At 34.0% G+C, this 16,454-nt stretch overlaps 1 protein-coding gene across 4 annotated transcripts in view; it reads left to right on the top strand.

Annotated features, from left to right (window-relative positions):
- LOC135123625 (scoloptoxin SSD14-like) overlaps positions 1-9,068 on the top strand; it is a 76,585-nt gene extending 67,517 nt beyond the window's left edge. For all 4 annotated transcript variants that reach the window (XM_064048443.1, XM_064048445.1, XM_064048442.1 and 1 more), the window contains exons 9-10: positions 8,679-8,792; positions 8,844-9,068. In XM_064048443.1, the coding sequence (XP_063904513.1) occupies positions 8,679-8,792; positions 8,844-8,990 (261 nt within the window). In that variant the 3' untranslated portion in view covers positions 8,991-9,068. The remainder of the gene's footprint in view (positions 1-8,678; positions 8,793-8,843) is intronic.
- The last annotated feature ends 7,386 nt before the right edge of the window (positions 9,069-16,454 follow it).

The following is a 16,454-nucleotide window of genomic DNA, read 5'->3' as shown; positions in this document are numbered from 1 at the left end:
AATCATTTTGCTTGAAAGATGTTCTCGCCCATTGTCACATCGAAATCTGCTTATTTTCCTTTCAAAGTGGCTGTTGACCATGGTCTCATAATCTTTGAAACGTTCGAGACCTCAGACTTTATATTGAGCAGATAAAACTAAGACAAAGTGTGTACAATCATCGATGAAAGATAGAACATATCTTTTTCCATTATACGCCTCATTTTGAATTCGCCCCATTAAATCATTATGCACAAGTTGCAGTGGTCTAGTAGCCCTTGTTCTCCACTAAAGATGAGCTAATCTTGTCTGTTTTCCTTCTACACATATTGAACATATGCGTGGATTTTGATCTAGATTTACTTGAATTCGATCAACCAGATGTTTTACTCTTTCGAGACCATTTCTACCGATGTGTCCCAATTTTTGGTACCATAATTCAGAACTTTCTCGAATGACACCGGGCTAGGTTTGTTTTTATTGTAAATATTTTCTTTTCCATTTTCGAATACAGTCTTCAGGCCAAACATTTCCAATTTCCACACTGACAGTAAATTAAACTTTAAGTTTGGAACTAGAAGTACATTATTAATCGTAACAAGAGTTTTTTCGAGGGGTACACCGCCGCCCATCAAGTGTACAATTGATTTCCTTTTGACAATGATTTCCTGTTGATTTCCCCCGATTTCTTTTGATTTCTTCTGATTTCCTTTGATTTCCTGTGATTTCCTTTGATTTCCGTTGATTTTCTGTGATTTCTTTTGATTTCCTGTGATTTCCTCTTGATTTCCTGTGATTTCCTCTTGATTTCCTATGATTTCCTCTTGATTTCCTCTTGATTGCCTATGATTTCCTTTTGATTTCCTCAAAATTTGTTTACATAATGTACTACAGGGCGATTGTTAACTTTTTTTTAACTTGACTTTTTTGTTTTGCCGATAATGATGTTGAATTGAAACCTTTTTTTATCAAGTGTTTACTAACGTACGGTGACTAGGTAAGCTGAAGTGCTTTCCCTTTAGACGAAAAAAATAAATAAATAAAATGTATTGTGCTGCTAAGCAACAAACTGAAATGTTTAAGAAAAAAAACTGATTTTACTTACAAAAAGAACGCTACTCTAAAATCGAGGTTTTAGATGTCTAAATCAATAGAGTAAGTATACGTTCGAATTTTACACTTTCTTGGGTCAAATGTTTGTTCTAAAAGTGCAATATTCTAGATTTTTTGCACATTCAATCAGAAAACCTTATGGTCTATTTTAATTTTGAAATTAAAAATGTCTGGTGTGTACAAATTAGTTCGTTTAAATCACTCAAAGACTTAATAAATTATATTATGAAATTTTGCTTTTGACTTTACGAAATTAAAAGTACATAAGGCCAAGGATATTTTAATACTCATACTCATACTCATAAGGCAACAACGACTGGCTCATACGTTCACAGAAGTAATTAATGAATACCAAATAGTCAAAAATCATTCTATTAGGTTCATCTCTGTGTTGTGCATACAAGATCATGTTAAAGTTTGACCTACTAAATCAAACTTATAATAATAACTTAAGTCATTACTTCTTAAAAATTGGGTTTATTCATTTATTATGGTAGCATAAACAGAAAAAACAAGTAGTTTCATTTATTTTATTAAATGTTAAAAAAAACGGTAACTCTAAACATAAAAGTAAAGCATTTCTGTTGGATCATAACAAAATATGTATCACAAAATACAACAACTTCTTAAAAAATACTTACTCCATAACCTGGGTCGAGATTTGTATGTATATTATAGATGATGTTGAAGTAAAAAACTGTGCTAAATTCTAGCTACCCATAAATACAGATGATAACACTTTTAATTTTTTGTTCACAACTTTCAAATGAAGCATATTAGAAAAAAACTTTTGAAATGCAAAATTTAACACGTAAGAATTTATTTTTGCACAATAAAGGAGTGGATAACCCCACTTGATAAATTTTCAGAGATAATTTTCCCCTTTAAAAGTGTTCATGGGCACCTAGAATTTTGCACAGTTTCTTACTTTAGTATTCTCTACGATATATACCTACTTGTACAAATCTCGACCCAGGTTGAGGTTACATTATCACAAATTTTAATCACATCACTTAAAAAAAAAACTAGAATTAAATCAAATATTTTTTCAATTTTTTTTTTTTTTCAAAAACTAAACTGCCTCTTATACATATATTCATTTTCTTGGATATCCCCCCTGATCTTTAATGTTCGGAAACATAAAAGCATCCGGAATTTTTGGATTCCTTTTCAAAAAATCACAAAAAATAGGGTTAAGTGATAACACTTTACCAATGTAACATTTTTTGTTTTGTTTTTGAGTTGTTCATTGTACTATAATATAATCGTCTATATTTAAGTCTGGTTTAGAACGATCAGTCTTACTATTTTCAGCCTTGAGATTCAAACGAGGATTCAAATCATCAGAATAATTGGAAGAATTCAAACTTTCGGTGTCCGTGCTGTCATCATATTCGATACTACTTAGGTTGTCTAAATCAGATGAGTCACTTGATATATTATAGCGTCTTTTTTGTTTTCCAATTTGGACTGGTTTTTGATTTTGAGATGCATCTTTATGTTGAAGGCAGGTATCTGTTTCTTAGTTAACTCTAATACAATTACATTTCTTATTTTGAATAAATCTTTTGAGACGATCCACACTGACGCTATCCTTTTCATTGTCTAACAGCCAGCAAAGTGAAGAATTTTTTATAATTTTTGTTGTATTATCTAAGCGTATTCTGACTAGATCACCTTTCTCAACAAAAATATCGTCACTATCAAAACTTCTAAGGTGTATGTCTCTGTCAAATTTGTTAGATTCGTACGAAATTGTGCAAAGATCATTCAGTAAATCTTCATCTTGGTCAATTGGATCGTTTTCCAAACTTTGAAAACAGTTACGTTTCATGGCTATTTGAGAATTGTTGTAATTTTCAATGTGATCGCCTGTTCTTCACTAAACATTTCACCTTCAACTTCGTCATTGCATTCATTGTCTTTACACGGAGGCAAAAATACATAGCTGAAATCTATCACTTTCATTCCTAAATCTTCAGTGCCACGCAGACAACCCCGTAAAGCTGATTCTACGGTGCTTTGTATATCTTTATCTGAAATGTTTCCTAAGTCATCACTTTTCATAAAATCTCTCTTCATGATTGAACTTTTTTTCCTGATTTCTCTAGGAAAAACGAATTTTTTATCCAAATCGTTTGTTGTTTATAGTTTGCAGTCTGTCACTTCGATGCAACATATCTCTTATACTAAAATTAACAATTGTGCTAAAAGTTGAGGTCATTGATCTAAGGCTTCTAAACATACTCTCACAAGTTTGAAAGCTAAACTTCCAAGGCAAAAACATATCATCAGTAAGATTTTTGCACGACCTGAACTTAATGAATTTGGTACCTCATATCACAAACTCAATTTTTAAAAACTAATTTGGGGTGAAATTATAAATTTGGTTTGTAGGTATACAGCAATATAATGTATGATTTCTCATCGGAACTGCACTTCATTAACTACAAGTTTAATATTTGTCAAGCTGAAATAAGGTATCATGCTGTCAGTTAATGATATTATACTGGAATTTTCTATCATTATGCCCTTAAAAGGTTATTTAATCTCCACTTTTAAGATTAAATTGATATTTTTTTTCTTATGATGAATGCTATGACTTATGTCGTACATGTTACGTTTATTAGTTCTAGAAAATATCTAGTTTAACTGGATTTGCTATGATGATTTTGGATTTCCTTTGTTTTCTTGTTGGTTTCTCGTTAATTTCTCATCGATTTCCTCTTGATTTCTCGTTGATTTCCTCTTGATTTCCTTTTGATTTCCTTTGATTTCCTGTAATTTCCTGTGATTTCCTGTGATTTCTTTCTGAGCCACCCTATGTGCCCCAGATCTCTTCGACTCTATTGTGTGTCTCTATTGCAGTGACCATAGTGACGTATTTAGACGGCATTGTTAACAGCAGATGGCACACAATATCACTTTCTTCGAGATTATTTTATCAAACTTGAGGAAGTGTGTACTCATTGAATCTGCTCCCATACCTAACTTCATTGTCAGAAGCTACTTCCGTAAAAGCACCTGCGAGGCCAAATGTTTTTCGTAGCGTTGACCACAACTCGTAGGCTGTTATAGCATCTGTTACGTATTCCAAATGGCTGTCAGCAATTCTTTGAATAATTTGGGACTTGCACCTCTTGTCGTTTTTGTTTAGCTTCATTAAGCACGCTTCCTTCTGTTTCTTCTCAGCCGCGGTATCCGTTGACAGAAACTGTACTTTTGTGGGTCCAAAACCTGATAATAATAATCAGAGGTACTGAAGTCTTGTTTCTACCACGGATCGTACAAGAGGGGGAGATATTTTTGGTTGGTGCCGATGATACGGCATCCGTTACAACTGTTACCAACTTTATAATTCAAATTGTGGCACCTGTCAACAGTTTCCGACCTCCTGCCGGTTTTACAAAACGGACAAAATCGGACGATGGGGCTCGATGACGAAAGTGGGTACTAAAACTCTTTTGGCCCGAACACTTCCTGAGAATAACAGATGTAATAAGAACCGCATCAACGGCTGTCAAAACTGGTCGGACTGTGTCCTTTTAACCTGTCGTTGATGGGGACTGTTAACAATGCACAAAAATTGGAAAAACACGACACGACAATGACAACGGACCAGGGGACTATTGCCGGAAAGCTAATACATTGAAACTAACTCCATCTTCAGGATGGAGGATGATAGCAAAATTCCCGCTGTAGTGACAAATCAGTAATTCACTCATACGAAGTCTGATACCTCCATGAGAAGAGTGGAAAGAACATACCGAAGTCATGACCCAAGGGATTGGATCCCCTACTATGCAGACGGTTCGGTATCCAGTATGAGCCACAAAGGAAACGAAAGGGCTAATGCTAATAGCTCTACCAGTTCCTAAAATTCTCGAAAGAGTGCACGAGTTTACGCCATCTTGAAGAGTAAAGGACCTTGAACCTGCGCTCCTCGAGGCAGATCATACAAAGGCCTGATAAGAAAAATAGTGAAGAGCTACTGAGACTCTGTAGATTAAATTTCAGAATTGTAACGGCCCGAGCACATTTTGTGTTCCTGCCTGGTACTTACTGGTATCAGGACACAACATAATAATATGGACTTCCAAATTCTGGAGTCACATAACGTTCAAGATGCGCTTATAAATTGTATATGTATATTAATTATCATACTTGCTATGCTTACGCATCGTAAACCTCGAAAGCACAATCACCAAGGGCACAAGAATCTTTTAGGACACTACGTGATGGGGGTAGCACACAGTGAACCATCTGTATGGGTCTCTATTTATAAATAGCCCTCCCCTCCCTGCACAGTATTAGTACACTTTATTGTAACTATATCAGAATATATATAGCAATTAAATGTATAGCAGTGTCATCTTGTGAAAGATGGAAGGAATTTAATTTCTTAAAAAAAATGCCTTATCTTTTAGAACAAGGCGCAAATATTAGTCTTCACTGCAATATAAAAGAGTACCCCACTTTGAGGCCAAGTTCATTTGGCGACGTCGCAAAGTGGCGTTGCTATGGAGATGTCGCAAACATCTGCTAAATTTTGTGTTTAGTACTTATTTAATATTACAATATAAGAATCTAAATAACTTGCACCATAACGTCTGGTATTGAATTGTAAGTAAATTAGTTCATAGTGTCACCTTCGCGTTAGACGTTTTAAAGGTAGACCAGTTCAAGTGCATTTAATTTCTTTCCATTTTGGTATTTAATATCAGAATTTTGAAGCTATTAAATTCGGATTAACTCTCAAGTGCTTTGCAAACTCTCTCTCTTTTATTGTCCAATAATGTGTTTGTACCACTGTTCAGCCTACTTCGTAGATATAATTTACTCACCTTAATGCATTATCTTGTTTTCGCATGACTTCCTTTAATAATCTTGCACCTAAATACTTATCCTCGTATGTTTGCTTACTTTATGTGTTATTTTCCATTAAGATCTAGAAAGCACCTTCTGTATTTACAGTTAAATATTTGACTTTACTCATGTTTATTCGCGTTCCCGTTTTATAGTTTTATCCAAAGACATCCGTGCGAGTTATAATACTTGGTGATTAAACTCATTGCTGCTACTCTTCAACATCATTCCTTAAGGATAACATTTGAATATAGTTCGAATAATACAGAAAATGAGCTATGTTAAGGAATGACCTAAGGTATTTAAAGAGTAAATACTTCCTGAATACTTTACTGATAATACACAGGCTGTTCGATATGTTGCGAACACCCTGAATGGTACAGTATCAAGACATGATATAATAAAACATTGACAACTTTATCGCTTATAAGAAAAATACTAATTAAACATTACTATGGGGTATGACGTAACTTTAGACACATTTGAGAAGACATACGGATTCATTTCCAAGGATAACTCGATTACAAATTAAGTTGCTCACCCAATATAAAAGTGTACATTATTAGTTACATACCAGTTAAAAGAAACTAAAAATAAAACAATATATTAATTCACATAATTTTTAATTTTAAGTCCCTTTCACTATTAATACACATCGAATAAAAGATAAACATTTTTTTTTTGTATAAGCAGTAATTAAATAAGGCAAATTGATAATATTTTAGCTTCAAATTGCTAATAAATTTGTTAGACGGTAAGTATCTGCATTCTAATAAAAAATATATCGTATACCAACATGTCAATGCACACAAATATAGATATATAAACATATATTAAAATATCAAAATTATGTTAATTTGCGGCAATTTTTGTTAATTATTCCTGTGTTTTAATCCTTAATCGTTAATTAATGCTTACTAAATAGAGCTGAAAAATGTTCCAATGAAAAAAATGTATAATTAGCTTAAAGCTTAATCAGTAACGACATCGGTCTAATCAGTTTATGTCTCAATTTACATATTTATTTAGCTAACTGTAATTTAAAGTTTTGACAAAAACGCCAAAATGTGAGGGTGATTCGTCAAACGAGTAAATTTTTGGCAAAATCCGACGTTTAAATCGGTTTATAACCTAAGTGGGTCTAAAGATAAACGGTTTTAGCAACAATTAAAAAACCATAAAAGTTTAGTAACAATTATTCTTAATACCTAATGGCGAGCCAATTTTCACAGTAAAATATTATTTTTTACGAAACTATGACAAAGTAGACACTCTACAAACAAATAAACATAAAATATGCAATTAAAACAATGTTTATAACATCATAACTTAACCACAGCAAAAGGTTTATGGAAATTGAAGACTTTAATTTTTTTGTAAGATTAATTTATCTTCTCGTTAACTTCAACCACAAAGAGCTGCGCATGAAGTTGTCGCCACAAGGGCACCTTATTTGTTCTTACTTAAAAAAAAATACCAATTTTATGAGACAATTCTGATATAATAATACAAAATTCAATTACTGCAAGAATGTAATAAGCATGATTTCGATAAAAAAAATTAATTTTACGAAACAGTAACGAACAAGGCTAATCAAGATAGCAACTTTAATAACCCGGTGCTCTCTTTTGACGTTCTGTTTGAACAGTCACGTTAATAGAGATAATTGTAGATATTGGTCAGATAGGAACCCACATTGGATGGAGGAAGTGCATGTACAGCGTCTTCAAAAAAATTAATGATTGGTATAGTATTGGTTATAAGTCATGACTTCATGATTCATCATATAGTAGACCGACCATTTCGTTAAAATTAGCAATTTGATGGAACAGGTAGTTCGACTGGTTCCATATTTTCACTATACACTGTATAACTGCCAAACAATTAAAACTCTGTCCGACAGATCAAAACTTGTTTTATTTTCACCAAAAAACAAAAAGACTTTGACATTTTAATTTTATAATTGTGACCTGAATTTATTATAAAATATTATACTAGGCAATTGTATTTTTGGAAATTATCTGCCTAGTAAAAATCAACAGACAGACAGATAGACAGGCAGATGGAAACGGAGACCTATTTTTTTCATACTTTGGGAGTCAGAGAGAAAAAAATCTATCTTGTAACATAACTGTGGAATAAGCAAACTGGAACACCCAGTAGAGTACGGACATGAAACGCCCGCCACCTGCCTAATTATAATAGCATATCGCTCATTTTATAATAAGCACTTGAAAACATGGCCCAAACAGTGGGAGGCAGCACAGCCTGCAGATTTATCGCTAGCTCTTAAATTATTATTGTGTGCAAAAATTTTGCATTAATAATTAATGAATCCATTCACAAAAAATGTTGAAAAGGAACGCACATTTTTTTTGTTTTCATTTCAAACAACACTATCTGTTTAAGATCTATCTAAACATTTTCTTCTCTAATAATTACATCCCACATTTGTTTGCACTTTGAATATCTCGGCGTCATCTGATTTATAACCCTCAATTTCCTTTTCACTTAATCAGTACCATTCTTCCATTTTTTTTTGAGACGTCAAAATCTCGTTTGTCATTTCCTTGTTAGTTTCACTTTATTAACACAACCATCACTCCGTGATCTTATTCTTGATTACATCGGAAATGCGTACAAAAGAAATCACGCTGAGTTCTAGAGAGCATGAATTTTCGTTATTAATTTTTATTTTCAAGCATCCTCTTCCTTTTCAGGTCATAATGCGCACACTGTGGTTCCACCAAAACATCAAAGAAGCAGTAGACGCGCCTCGAATCCACCACCAGCTCTACCCCATGGAAGTCCAGTACGAATACGGCGTTTTACAGGTAAGCAAACACGTTTTCAATTTAACACAACATTAAATCCCGCGATTGCAGCAAGTCATCGACGGCTTGGAAGCCATGGGTCACAAGACGAGTCGTTACAAAGACGCCGGATCCATAATTTGCGCCTTGTTGAAAAAATCCGATGCCATTTACGCCAACGCCGACTTCAGGAAAGGCGGAGACGTCTACGGAATCTAAAAAAAACATTGTTTTGCTTTGCACCTTGTAAGATATTACTTCCTCCGTTTTCGCCGTTAATAAATTTTAATTTAGTGACCTGTTCTTTTATTGTCTTCTCCCTCCATTATTTTTTATGGGCTTACGGTTTTACTTCCCCTCTCGCCGCCATTACAGTTAGCGTGTTTTAGGCGCAACTTCCCCTTCCGCCGCCATTAAGCGGCTTTTTAGATGTTTAACACGAAATTTTTGTTATTTACGACAGGATAATGACTGTTGTGGACGTGGGAAGTGCGATAGAATGGGTGATTTCGTATAATAGCGATGCATGAAATTTGAATGTATTATTGTTATTATCATTATGCGTCATGTAATCGGTGGGAAAATTCAAATGTGTTTTTTGTGTTCACGTCGCGTTTTGTTCCTCGGCTGTTTTTCGGTGTAGGTTACGATTCATAATAATAACAACAATAATAATTATAATAATTTATTAATCTTTGAATTATAATGTATATCTAGAACGTAATTTTTGCTTAGCGTATCGATAAGTTTTTTGAAATATGTAATTTAGGCGATTATTTTTGCTCCATCACTAATGTATCGGTATTTTGAGTTAGAAGAACAAAAGTGTCATGGGTGAATACAATTTTAAGTCAGTGTGAAATGATCGTGTTAGATCAAAATAGACTGCAACAGTTTTTCAGTTGGTGCTTAAATTATTTAAAATTTCTATTAAAGAATAGACTATCTTTTATAAATTCGAAAGGATTTTTCGGGAGTAGTTTTTCAAAAATCCACTTTATTCTGTATGGTATGCATTTTCGTGAAGTTTAAGATCAGTCTATAATTTTCCAGGACGGCGAAAGATGTTTTTAATTCTTCAGGAAATATTCTACTGTCAAATGAGTTATAGGCCAGGTAAGTTAAGGGGATGTCTATACACTGTCACCTATTTGTTATAGAAAATTCCAAGGTACTTCGTCAATTTCAGACGATTTTTTAATTTCAAACTGATAAAATTATTTTGTGTTCTGCATAACCTAAAATTTGTTCAAGTTCGTCTGATTCATGATTCTGATTCTTTGTTATATATGTTCCATTTGTAAATAAACAAAAACCCTAAATATCCTGGAAAAATGTTTGATATATACTTTTTTTTTACTTATTTGAAGGCCCGTGCATATATTTTAGACAAATAAGTCTAAAAATATAAATTATATAATATATAAAATCTTATAAATTTACAAAAACAGTATAATAGGATAGTAATATTGCTATACTTAATCGGTGACTCTCTAATACTTTAGGTGAAATATTTTTCGAAACATGAACGAACAAATTGTATTTATGTACAAATAACCAATATAGCTGAAGCCGGATCTGCGCTGGTTGGCAAAATATTGGAACTTGATTTATGACGGTGGGTGGTAGGTTCGTGCCGATGACCAGCCGTACAAAAAATGGGATTATTATTTCCCATTATTAGGTACAGGGACCATATAACCTTAAAGAATTTGGAAGACTATACTTTCAAACAAGCCATCGTAGAAGAGATGATGGACGTAAGTTATCATTACCATATTCGTAAACCGCATAAGTGGTTTCCAATAAAGGCAAAGATAATTCATTAGGTAAGTACATCCTGAACAACTCAGTTAACGGAAACTATTTCGAATAAGTAAATGGTATTTCCTGTACTCTGAAATATTTGTACAAATTTTAAAAACAAGTAAATTAACAGAAGTTACGGTATTGGAATTCAAATTGAAGACTTCAATTCAGCCTCGTTTTTGAATAGTGGTTTATTCGCAGTTTTTGGACACACGATATTTTTAGGTTTTGTATTTTTTTTAACCAATTTTTAGCATTATGAGGTCTGTTTTGTCAGCGAAGAAATAAATGGGTTTCCCTGAAATCTCTAAAGTTTTTTTTTTTAATATTTTTTCTAAAAAGAATGAAACTAATGCAACTCGACATATTTTCTGTGTTCTATAATTGATTATACAGTTACAGATTTTTTAATTGATAATAATGACATTAGTTTTGTTATTAATTATATAAGTATTATAATCTGTCAGAGTTATGCATTGTTGTTACGACCGCCACTGCCAACTCACACCTAGTCACTGTGAATGATTCTCTAGATTTCATTGTCATTATAAATCTGTAATAGGTTAAGTTTATGATCTTTGTAGTCAAGTGGAAATTGGTTTTGTAAAATCTTAAAATTTTAGTGAAATTTTCCTTTTACTTATTTATGGAGTTATTTTCAGCTTACAAAACTATAAATCTTAACGAAAACATTCACCACAAACTAAACTAAACTGTTTAAAAAAAGTACCCCTACTGGCCCCTATATAGAAAAAGTTGTAGAGAGGTTAGGGACACAAACCCAGGGACTGGCCTTAAAGCGGGCGTCTGAGAGCAAATTTTAGCACTCGACAATCTGTGTTTCAAACCACCCAAGAAGCGCTGTCTTCTGACTGTTAATCATTGTAAATAAAAGTTCCCAACGACCATATCATTTTCGCAGAATAAGTGTAAAGAGAAAATTAAGATTTTTGTCATATCCACTGAATTTGTAACGCCAATTAATTTCAAACTCACTTGTTAAGTGGACGTGCGACTAATTAAATTATAGTATTGTCTTCCCAATTTAAAGTGGAAAGACAATATGATAGGATTATGACAGGTCCATTGTGTTGAAGTTGATGATGGGGACAATGCAGTAAATCCCTAGTCATAATTAAGAAAGTGGTCGGCTTCTTGCAGGGCCGTACTTTGTTATTCAAGTCATATTGTCCGTCGTGGGGTAATAATGAGGTGATAATGTTTATTATCTTGTCATAAAAACCACTTTAAACTGGGAGTACAATAACATTTTGTATTTTGTGAAGATTCGCTACCTTGGTACTAACTTGCTACAAACGAAAACTGTCTTCAGGCGTACCGATTGTAGATTTGATACATACGCCACTTGGGGCCACATGAGTATAAAATTTTGTTATCAATAACTGATCACTTGAAACATACGCATAGCATGCCTGTTTACCTGTAGTTACAATCCACACATCTTTTTATTTTAACTTTTTTCCTACAATGTACTCCCATTGCAAAAACGTTAACTTGAATGTTAGTCATCGCATTATTGCGAAATAATTAAACTATGTATTAATATTACTATTATTATTATTATGTTAGGCGATCGGGCAGAGGTCCATGCCTGCTGTGCCTGCACCGTCGTGTAAATGAGAAATATCCAATATTTCTACTGCGAGCTGTAAGTGTCATATTTAGTTTTGAAACCCATTGTTGATTGTGGACTGACTATTTCTTCGGGCAAGGAATTCCATTGCTGAAAAACCCTATTACTCAGGAAGTGCAGCCTTGCCGTGGTCTTAAACTTCTCTTCAACCAGCTTAAAAGAATGTCCTCTAGTAAGAGTATGCGAGCTGACTATGAAGAGCTTGTATATCGGAGACGATTTACTGGACATGGCTTGAAATGTCGTGATGAGATCACCCCTTGCTCGTCTACCTGATAAAGTTGGAATTTTCATCATTGCGAGCCTTTCATGGTATTGAGGCCGCACTCTACCAAACGGTATTCTTGAGCCCTACGTTGGACAGATTCAACCAAAATGATGTCTTTTTGTAAAATAGGGGACCATACACTGTTTGCAAATTCTAGAATGGGTCTTACAAATGGTTTATACAATTACAAAGGGCTACTTTTTTGGAATACCCGTCTCAGGAGAAATAGTGTCGAATTGGCTTTTTTACTGACATGTGCGATGTGCTGAGACCAAGACAAGTCCAAAGTTACAAGAACACCAAGGTCACAATAGTCAGATGAGACTAATTGTTGTCCGTCTATTTAATACGGCATTCTGGGATCCTTGTTTTCAATGTAAAGGACATTACATTTATCAGAATTAAGTGGGAGTAGTCAGTCGCTGGACCATTTTTGAATGCTTATAAGATCTTGTTTAAGAGTTTGATTTTGTGAGCTTAAATTGTACAATTTTGTATCATCTGCGTACATAGAAAAATGTGACATCAAGCTATTCTTAAGGTTGGCAGTATAAGCTATAAAAAGTAATGGTCCCAGTGCCGAACCTTACGGGATTCCGCTCATAACCTCAAAAGGACGGCTATAAGCATCTCCCATTTTAATTCGGAATGTGCTCGCAGAAAGCAAAGAACCAATCCATTTTAACAGGTTTCCTCTTAAGCCAAGATGTTGAAGCCTATGCAGCAACCGACGCTTAGGAACACGGTCGAAGGCCTTGGAAAAGTCTAGGTACACCACATCAATTGGGTTGCCTGTATCTATCTCTTTCGTCCAATCCGATAGGCCGCAGAGTAGATTTGATTGGGTAAATTTACCGGTAAAAAGCCGTGCAGTTGGGAGGGTATTAGCTGATGGTCTCCATGACTTTGACAATCAGGGAGGTAAGGTTTATAGGTCGATAGTTGCTAACATCAAATTTGTCACCTTTTTTAAAGATTAGCCGCACAGTTGCTGCTCTCCAGTCGGCAGGTAGAGAACTAGAATTTAAAGACTGCCAGGACCAGGTGTTTTTGATACTTTCAATTTGTCAATTTTTTTACGAAAAGCGTCACTAGAAAAAAGAACATCGTCGATAACACCTGCGTTAGGCACTCCAAGGACATTAGGCATATTGTCGTTGGGCGGTTCTTGTACGAAAATTTTAGAAAAAGAATTGGCAAATAATTCGGCCACTTCAATATCACTAGCAACCACTGTACCCGTGTCATCTTTTTTTCGTAAATTAATTCCAACTGGACCGGGCAATTGAGCTCGAATATATTTGTACAACCGCTTGGTGTTTTTACTATCAGCTATAGATTTCTTGTGGGTTATTCTGGCTTCTGTAATTATAGTTGACAACCGATTTGAGAAAGACTTGTTCTTCTGAATGCACGCCATGGAGCTCTTTTTCTTTTAATCAATTAATGGAGTTGTTGATCCAGGGCTTTTTGAAAGGACGTTTGACGAAAGAGGTTGTGTGTTGTTCTACCTGAACATTAAGAATAGTTTTGAAGGCACTCCAGTTATTAGAGACTGAAGGATCACTCAACAAGTTATTCCAGTCGACCTCAGTTAAACACCTGCATATAGCTTTATAATCATCTGCAATTGAGCTCTTAATGTGTCAATCCTCTTTTTTGAGGGTATAGAGCATATTTGCTAATCCACCTTTAATGTCACGTGGTCTGAGATACCAATAGGAGGGATATAATCTAAATTGGCTAGTGACGTGTTGTCAGAAGATAAAATGAGGTCGAGAGTGGATAGAATTTGACCAATCCTGTATCTTGTAGTCTTGGTTACAAGCTGCCTCAAGCGGCTGTCATTAAGTAAGTTTACCAGAAGTTGGGCAGAATCGCGGAATGAGAGACGATTATCTAAAGGCCACTTTAGTTCGCTTAGATTGAAGTCACCAAACACGAATGTGTTTACATAGGTGTTGGCAGTGTTAAAAATAGAGTCGAACAGAAACCTACTATCGTGTAACGATGACGTAGAACGTCTGTAGATACAAGCTAGAACGAAAGTGAAAGATCGAAGAAGGGATTACCACAAAGTCAGCGAGTATTCGATCGATATGTATATAGTTGTACTTATTTTGTCTGTTTTAGGGATATATTATTTTATAACTATTTTTAAGAGGATGAGCAACCCCAAGCAAACAAGCCCAAAAAATGCTATTTATCCTACCGTTCTCACAGCTTTAAATACAACGATAATCCAATTTTGAAAACGCACTTACCTTATTAAAAGGTGGATGTACAAAATGACCAGAGTACATTTTTAAAATTTGAACTCTTTCTTCAAGATATTAGGGGTCAAAGTTTGATCAATTTTAACACGCGTTTGTAATGCATTTTTTAAAGATATTCAAAAATTCGGTCTGGTCATTCTGTAGAATAAGCCTTTGTATATTTTAGATTAAAATATCTTTTAGATATTCCCAGTAATTACTACAAGAGAGGTGCAGGACAAAACCAATATTTCGACAAATTTTCGATTTACAATGCAATGGGTTGCCTACTTTACATGAGCATGATGAATATTTGTAGGTACCCTCCCCTTTGTACAGTCCCAGACAAAAGTATATTATCCGTAAGTTTATTGCTGGTCTTCCCCAGTTTACATTTTTATTATTGGCAGTAAGTGGCACTGCTGGTCTGTTCGCAAGTTTTAGTTTGAACAGTTGCTTCTCGTATTTCTTGCAATCTTTTTTATTTTATTTTCAAATAATGTCCACCTCAAAGAAGCAAAGTACTATGCCCTAATATTTAAAATGAATGATTTATTTTATTAAAGTTGGAGTTATAAAAAGAGCGTTTCTTGAAGAAACACGGTGCAGAATGACCAACTTAAAAAAATAACAAGTCATTCTTCCTGAATTTTTATTTTTTAGAATTACGAACTCGAACTTGAACAAGAGGACTCAAACACAGTTAGGAAAACTTTGAATATGATTAGACGCAGAATTGTGAATTTTGAATATGTTTTTGATCAGTTGTAAAAAATAAGTGAATTCGCTCCGCATCTAGGATGTTCTCTTAGAAATATGTTTATGAAATCTGAGAAAAGACGAGGACTTTATTCGGATATATATTTTAAATGCGGTATGTGCAACGCTGTTTTTTGTATATCGACTGATGACCAAAACAGTACAAAAATCGATGTCAACATGGGGGCTGTGTCGGGAATTGTTTCTCTGGGAGGCGGATTCTCCAAATTGGAAGAAATTTTAGCTTGCATGGATATTCCTTGTATGTCCAAGGTGTTCTATTCAAAAATGCACGAAAGAGTAAGTGATGAATGGAAAGAAACCGCCATGGAAAAAATGAAAGCAGCTGTTGAAAAGAAGGCTGCTTATGCACCAATTTTTTATGCATGTTAAATGTATATCACTACACTTGCTTTTTATTGAATTTTAGATCAATTGTTATTATGTGATTATTTGAGGTCGTTTTAGCTAAACAAAAATTGTAAAAAATTTAGATATTACTACATATATTATTTTGTACAATATACTAATTGTTAATTCGATTTTAAAAAATTGGGAGTATAGACTGATCATATTTTGCACATTTTCGGAAGGATTTATTCGACAAAATTTTGAAATGGCGTGATCAATTTTATGGGGTTGATAAACAGATACATACATTTTGATTAAAAAGTTACCATGCTTACAATAACTTCAAAACGTCTGCAAGATTTCAAAGTATTCAGTTTTGCCATTCTTGATTGAAACAATAAAATAAATTGACTCACTCATTAATTTTTTGAAGACACGCTGTATAAGCAACTCTAAAAAATATTAATGCACTGATCACAAGTATAGACTCATCAAGTCATCACACTTTCCACATTTAAAATAGGATTTGTTCAGTAGAATTTTGAGGTAACGTTATTAATTTTTTAGGGGAGATGAGCAAGTACATG

This window comes from Zophobas morio, unplaced genomic scaffold (assembly GCF_036711695.1).
Source record: "Zophobas morio isolate AGI-343-1 ecotype UQ-CSIRO unplaced genomic scaffold, CSIRO_AGI_Zmor_V1 ptg000006l, whole genome shotgun sequence".
Classification (NCBI taxonomy): Eukaryota; Metazoa; Arthropoda; class Insecta; order Coleoptera; family Tenebrionidae; genus Zophobas; species Zophobas morio.
Note: the sequence above shows the minus strand (reverse complement) of the source record. Positions and strands in the feature narration are given on the sequence as shown.